We start from the raw sequence: 7,050 nt of genomic DNA on the forward strand, positions 1-7,050 counted from the left end.
ATAGTGTGCTATGATTTCTGGTAGAGGTACAAAAAGAGGAAAAAACAAGAGATCACTGGGATGTTGGAGAAATGCAGCTCAGGCCTCTTTAAAGCTCTATCAGGCACACTTCACAGAACAATAGTCCAAAGTTTAAACGGATCACAGAAAGTTGGGCTTTAAGGAACACAACTGTCCTTTTCTGTCACACGTTTAGGGCTTTAGTAGTGATGAGCCTTTTAAAGCTGGATGCATGTATAAAAAAACAACAACGACACATTTTTGTGTTTCCTGAGTCACAAGATCAATGAAGTCTGAAGGAAGTGAATCATTGGTGGGATTCATGAAGCATTTTGTTGTAAAATGTAACGAACCAGCAATACTCTGAACTGACTTTGACCAATCAGGTATACAGTATATATATGTATATATATATATATATATACTGTATATATACACATAGATAAATATGTATATACATATTTATCTATGTGTGCATGTGTGTTAAAGTTGAATAAAACAGCAGTAATGATTAAAAACGACATACTGTCTTGAATTTGGAGAAACAGACTCCGCCCCCACAATAAATCATTTTCCTAAAATAACCTCATGTGTTTTCTGTGTTGAGTTTTTGAGCTAATAAGCACTTCTACTCCAGGAAGAAAGTCTTTAGACAAACACTACATAAGAAACACTTAAATAAACACTATGTAAGTTACAATATAATCTCACAGTCAACACACATTGATTAATGGCTTACATAAGGTCATAAGGTCATGGAGACAGGGAGCTCGCAGCACAGTGTTACTCCAAACTATTAATGTGGTGTAAATTAGATAGGATTTTTATTTTTATTATTTTGTTTACAAATATCAAGAAGTCATAAGTAAAGAAAACCCATGCCATGGCACACATTTATTCCTTAAAGTTATTTATTTATCAAATAACTTTTTTCTTCACCCATAAAATATACATGTTCAAAGCTCTACAATGACAGACAAACATGTCACATGATATTAAACAACAGCCACAATGAAGCAGTTCGCTTCAGTTTGGAGTCTCAAGCTGCTCTTTTTACTTTTGGCCACCAGATGTCACCAAAGAGGACTGTGTTGAAAAGCTCGGAGTGATGAACCCTTTTTATGAACTGGTAAAATAACACACAAGGACTTTCTTTAACAAAATCCCAAATCCCAGCAGTGATTTGCTGCCTTAGAAACCAGTGAATGAGCCACCGTAGCAGTAATATACCAACTGAGTCTTCCATCAGTTGGTCATGTGACTCTGGGCAGATTAACCAAGCCTTGACAGTGCTTCTAAAGAACTGTGATGATGTTGTATATATTTTGTTGACATATGCGCTGGAGCTTCAGCTTCAAACAGACCATCACTAATAAATTCCCTTTTTGTAGATTCTGCCTCGCTGCCTGCACTCCTGGTTCTTCAACAACCAACAACCCCAATCGTTACAGAAGGATCTGACCGGTCAGAGACCCAGCAGGCCCCAGGTACTTGACCCAGCTAGACTTTCTCTGCCATGGCCCTCGCCCCAAGTTCCTGTTTGTGTTTCCAAGTCCAAAGGGGTCTTGGACGACACCTCTTTCTAAGCTCCTGTTCCTGAGTCCGAGGGGTGCATTGGACCATGCTCCTCTCCTGCCTAATCCTGGTCTCACATCTGAGGGGGTCCCGGATTGTCGTCCTGACCTGTCTTTGCTCCATGAGCAGGCCACACAAGCTTTTAGCTCAAAAGCTGTAAAACTGACTGAGTATAGCTATTTTAGTGTTGGCTAAGGGTAATTAGCTGTGGCAGCCATCTTGAATTGGGTTGACTCCAAAAACTAATAGTGATAGATGTTCATCTAAAGATTACTTTCTGTGAGCTTCACTAAAATCTGTCCAGTGGTTCATGAAATACTTTACTAAGAGACAAACAGGGTGCTGAGGGAGGAGCTGTGGTGTTGTATGAGGACATCTAGAGTGGCAGAGAAGTATGTTAGCCTGGTACAGGACATGTATGAGGACGGCAGGACATGTATGAGGACAGCAGGACAGTGGTTAGGTGGGCTGGAGGAGGGACAGACAGCTTCAATGTGGAGGTGGGACTGAATCAAGGATCAGCTCTGAGCCTCTTCTTGTTTGCTCTGGTGATGGACAGACTAACATATGAGGTTAGGAAGGAATCCCCATGGACTATGATGTTTGCAGATGACATCATGATCTGTGGTGAGAACAGGGAACAGGTGGAAGAGGACCTGCACTTGAAAGACGAGGACGTGTGTGTGAATGAGAGCGAAGCAGGTGGAACAGTGAGGCTACAGAAGCAGAGGTCACAAAGGTGCAGGACTTTAAGTACTTAGGGTCGACTGTCCAGGAGAACAGGGAGTGTGGTAAAGAGGTGAAGAAGAGAGTCCAGGCAGGATGGAGTGGATGGAGAAAGGTTTCAGGAATGATTTGTGACAAAAGGCTGGCAGCAAAGGTCAAAGAAAGGTTTACAGACAGAGGTGAGAGCAGCTATGTTGTATGGTTTGGAGACAGTGGGACGGACAAAAAGACAGGCGACAGAACAGGAAGTGACAGAGCTGAAGATGTTGAGGTTCTCCTTGGGAGGGACAAGGATGGACAGGATTAGGAATGAGGTCATCAGAGGTCCAGCACAGGTTGAAGGACTGGGAGATAAAGTTAGAGAGGACAGACTGAGATGGTTTGGACATGTCCAGAGGAGGGACAGAAGGATGTTAGAGACACAGCTGCCAGGAAAAAGACAAAAAGGAGACATATGGATGCAGTTAGAGAGGACATGGAGGTAGATGGAGTGAGGACCGAGGACACAGAAGACAGAGTTAGATGGAGGAAGACTCACTGTGGTGAGCCCAGAAGATAGAACAGCCGAAAGAAAAAGAAGAAGAAGAAGAAGAAGAATTCTATTTTCTTCTTCCAGTTTTGAACAAATCTTTGACTGTTTGTTTGTGTATCGATCACACTGTCTCACCAGGTTGCCTTCCTCAGTCAGAGGCTCTCCATGTACCTCCCTCCTCCAGATGTGATGCTCAGATCTGGACTTTGGTGACGTAGAGGCCTCTGTGGCTGGAGGCTGAAGCTGTGAACAGTGGCAGTCATCAACAAACAGGGAACCACAACAAACCAAAGGTCAGGACGTCTGTAAAAGCCAGGCAGCTTTTGTGTGAAACCGTGTGTCCTCACCCTGAGTTTTAGTGCATTGAAGACTGTTTTGGAAGCGCAGCTGAGCGGCCCCTCGGTGGTCATCTCCACAGGGTAGAGCAGTGCGTGGCCACGAGCCCTCAGGGGACATTTTACTTCAAGCCTTGACTGGCTCACCGGACTGGGACCATTATTCACCAGCTGCCAGAGAGCAGTTTCACGTTAGAGTCAACTGTTCCAACAGAAATGCTAAACAGACTGCACTTATATACCACCGTGGGTGTGGCCATGTATTTGATACATTGTGGGGACAATTTTCCTAACATATACTACCTTGTGAGGACCAACTGCTCCTCGTGGGGACCAAAGCCTGGTCCCCACGAGGAGAAATGATGTTTTTGGGTTAGGGGTTAGGTTTAGGACTAAGGTTTGGTTTAGGGTTAGCTATGTACTGGTAATGGTTAGGGTTAGGGTAATGGTCAGGGTTAGGCTGTAGTTAGGCTGTAGAAATGAATGGAAGTCAATGGAAAGTCCCTGCAAAGATAGAGAGACATGACATGTGTGTGTGTGTGTGTGTGTGTGTGTATCCTATCTTTCTCTCGAATAACTTCGCCTTCCTGTGCTGTCATGTGGGTGTGCTGACGTGTGGTTTGAAATCACTTCTTTTAGAAAAAGCCCGCTCATTCACAAACTTGCTGCTGCTTTAGTGTGACTATCACAGCTGACTTCATTGGATTATACGGCGGGTTTATCAACTTTTTGGGTTGTTGTTTAGGCGAATGTATTTCACTATTAGGTGTAGCGGTACATTCATGTAATGTGATTGTACTGTTTTGTTTGTTCTGGTACGATTGATAGTGTTTTTGTTCGTACGTCAGGTGGGTGAAGTGTTGCTCCTGGGAATACTGCCATAGTTCTGGTTCTAAGGCAGTCGGTCCGGTTCGAGACTATCGATATGCAGGTCCATAAATACCCACCACTAGTATGAACAGAAGGCTAGGGCTGGGTTTAGCTTGGTCCGTTGGATTTAAAGGGGAATAAAAGGCAACATGCTGTGCTGTGTGAAAATGAGGCGCTGTTTCTGGGTAAAATAGCAGATATTTTTGTAACGGATGGATTATTGTTTAAATGAAAAATGGAGTTAGATCAGGGGTGGGACCGTGGTCCTCAGGGCCACCATCCTGCATGTTTCCCTTGTTCCTCTGCTCCAACACACCTGATCTGAATCAATGGGTGATTAACAGGCTTCTGCAGAACATGAAGAGGTGATTTAACCTCTGAATCTGGTGTGTTGGAGCAGAGAAACAAGGAAAACATGCAGGATAGTGGCACTGAGGACCAGGGTTGCCCACCCCTGAGTTAAACGATACCGCGTTGAATGAAGTAGAACTAAGAAACCTGCCTCAAAAACCTGGTGAAGTTGTGGGCCGACATCTTGCTCGTCCGCCAGGCTGTGACGGGCGGTAAAATTGGGTGGAGGAAAGATGACTTCATCTGGCCGGGAAACACTACAAGAGGCGTAGTGACACAGCGGGTTCAGCTGCAGGCACAGGAGTTATTATGTACCGGTGGAAATGATGCCGAGAGAACTCACCCCTGCAGAAGGACTTCAGCCATGGCAGCAACCTCCAGCTCACACAGCACCACGTCACTCTCCGAGTTGTTGGCATTTTTACTTTAAAATAAAAAATGGAAAAGCTGCACATTTACGTATTCCCTTAAAGAGACAGTCCGGTTATTTTTGATGTGATGTTCTGTCAAATATTTCTCAGCAGTTAAAACTGGTTGTAAAGAGGTGGAAAATGTCTGCTAAATTTACAGAAACAGGAAGTTAAGCTGTAGAATTTAAGAAACTATTCCAAACTGGAAACTTTTGAAAATGGTGAGAATTTATGGGAGCTCACTGAAAACATTAGATAGTTTAAACAAACTGTATCGTATCCAAACCAATTTTGTCATTGGTAGATTTACACACGTCCCATATTCCTTCCATGTCTTGGTGATGGATTAAACAGATTTAGGCTCGGAAATCCTTTTGTGTCTACTGACTTGTAGTTTCCAATAATCATTCAACAATCGTTTTATTTAATCTGTTTAATCAGGACAGTCACTTTAACTTATGCAATCAGTTATTTTACATTACTTATTTTTATTTATTAGGAATTACTCTGTAGAAATTTGATTTCACTTTGACACTAATTAGGTTTTTTTTCTTGTAAAGAAAGCCAATTTATATTGACTATGACTGATTTATGACAGCAATAAAAGAATCTAACATTCAAGGGGGTGAATACTTTCACCACTGCAAGCTTCAAACTGCAGTTGTTGTTGCAGGAGTTGTGTCTAGTCATGGTGTAGTGCTAAAAAAAAACACTATACAACTTAAAACTGCATTGTTTCAAAGTGAGGATAGTGAGCTTTGCTAGCTGAGATTAGTATAATAATATGAAATAAATATACAAAATAGTTTCAAAGTTTTTCTCACAGTACCTTGTTAAAGTACATCCTGGTAATATGAGTCTGGTATGACGTACCTTTGTATCTGGAGCTTAAACTGGACAGATCTGTGAGTATCCTCCAGTCTTGGGACGGTGAACCGAAGGCCAGCCCATAACTGCACACAAAAAAACAATTTAATTTAAATTTTACTATAAAATCTGAACTTTGGTTGTGTCTTAGATATCCAGCAATGTTTGACAAAAACAAAAAAAAGAATTGTGTCTGAATAACTGTTAGATTTGTGTTCCTGTTTTCTCCAGGTCACTGTTAAAACATGCTGAGTCTGTCTGTTTGTGTAGGAATCAGTCCTTACGCTGGTACCAGACTGTAAGGGGTTTCCCAGGTCGCACACGACGAAGCGGGTCTGGTTATCTGCCCCGTAGCTGCACGTCAGTTGAGTCAAGCTCTGGAAACAAAAACACAAACGAGTCAAAACCAAACAGCTAGTTATTTTTAGTTCATAACTTACAAAAGTAAACACGATTGACTCCTGGCAGAGGAGAAACAATCACACTCTGTGTTGAGTCACAAAATGATTTTTTCCCTTCATCTTAGAAACTGGTGAGAATTTTTCACATTTGCTAACTGAAGACTAATAATAACAGATTAAATATAAGAGTAAGATGAATAATTAGGGATATAACAGTAAGTATAAACCACAGCTGGATCCAGGTTAGAGAAACAAGCAGAATAAAATGCTCCACCTTTTTTAACCCTGTCCTGTACCTGTCTCTTTCTCCCTCTCTTTCGAGGGCTTCAGGAGGATTAAACAGAAAACAGAAAGTTGGATAAACTCTGATACTGAAAGGCCTTCCTCTTTGCTGTGGTGATCACCTGCAACTAATGCATTCTTTGTAGGACTGCATGTTCCTAGGGTCCTCTGATTTCAGAAAACACAGGTGGAGATGCAGAACTGAACGTTTAAAAGCAGAATTTATTGTAAAATGTGGGATGTCGATTTTCCATTTGTATTCTTCCATGGAAACGAAAGCAACATTTTCCTGCCTGGAATAAAAAAACTAAAAACATAAAACACTTCAGAAAATTCTGGTAGCAAAACCTAATTCAGCCCAGTATTTATGCAGTGAGTACCTGATACTCATGGAGTAACATACAAAGTATTTACCAGGTAATGTACTTCCTGGGAACATACAGGGAACTTAACGGGTAACACACTGGGTACTTACCTAGTAAGTAAATACCCTGTATGTGACTTTGTAACTACCCTGTAAGTACCCTATAAGTACCCTATAAGTACCCTGTAAGTACCCTGTAAGTACCCTGTAAGTACCCTGTCAGTACCCTGTAAGTACCCTGTAAGTACCCTGTAAGTACCCTATAAGTACCATATAAGTACCCTGTAAGTACCCTGTAAGTACCATGTAAGTACCCTATAAGTACCCTGTAAGTACC

The 7,050-nt window shown here is 41.9% G+C and overlaps 1 protein-coding gene across 1 annotated transcript in view; it reads right to left on the bottom strand.

The window, feature by feature from the left end:
* Positions 1 to 7,050, bottom strand: part of LOC108246081 (integrin alpha-5) — a 71,585-nt gene that overhangs the window by 4,488 nt on the left and 60,047 nt on the right. The window contains exons 21-26 of the mRNA XM_017433435.3: positions 5,951 to 6,043; positions 5,673 to 5,752; positions 4,733 to 4,813; positions 4,541 to 4,646; positions 3,181 to 3,339; positions 2,969 to 3,076 (exon numbers count right to left, since the gene is read on the bottom strand). Of these exons, the coding sequence (XP_017288924.1) occupies positions 2,969 to 3,076; positions 3,181 to 3,339; positions 4,541 to 4,646; positions 4,733 to 4,813; positions 5,673 to 5,752; positions 5,951 to 6,043 (627 nt within the window). The remainder of the gene's footprint in view (positions 1 to 2,968; positions 3,077 to 3,180; positions 3,340 to 4,540; positions 4,647 to 4,732; positions 4,814 to 5,672; positions 5,753 to 5,950; positions 6,044 to 7,050) is intronic.

Source organism: Kryptolebias marmoratus, linkage group LG4 (genome assembly GCF_001649575.2).
Source record: "Kryptolebias marmoratus isolate JLee-2015 linkage group LG4, ASM164957v2, whole genome shotgun sequence".
NCBI lineage: Eukaryota > Metazoa > Chordata > Actinopteri > Cyprinodontiformes > Rivulidae > Kryptolebias > Kryptolebias marmoratus.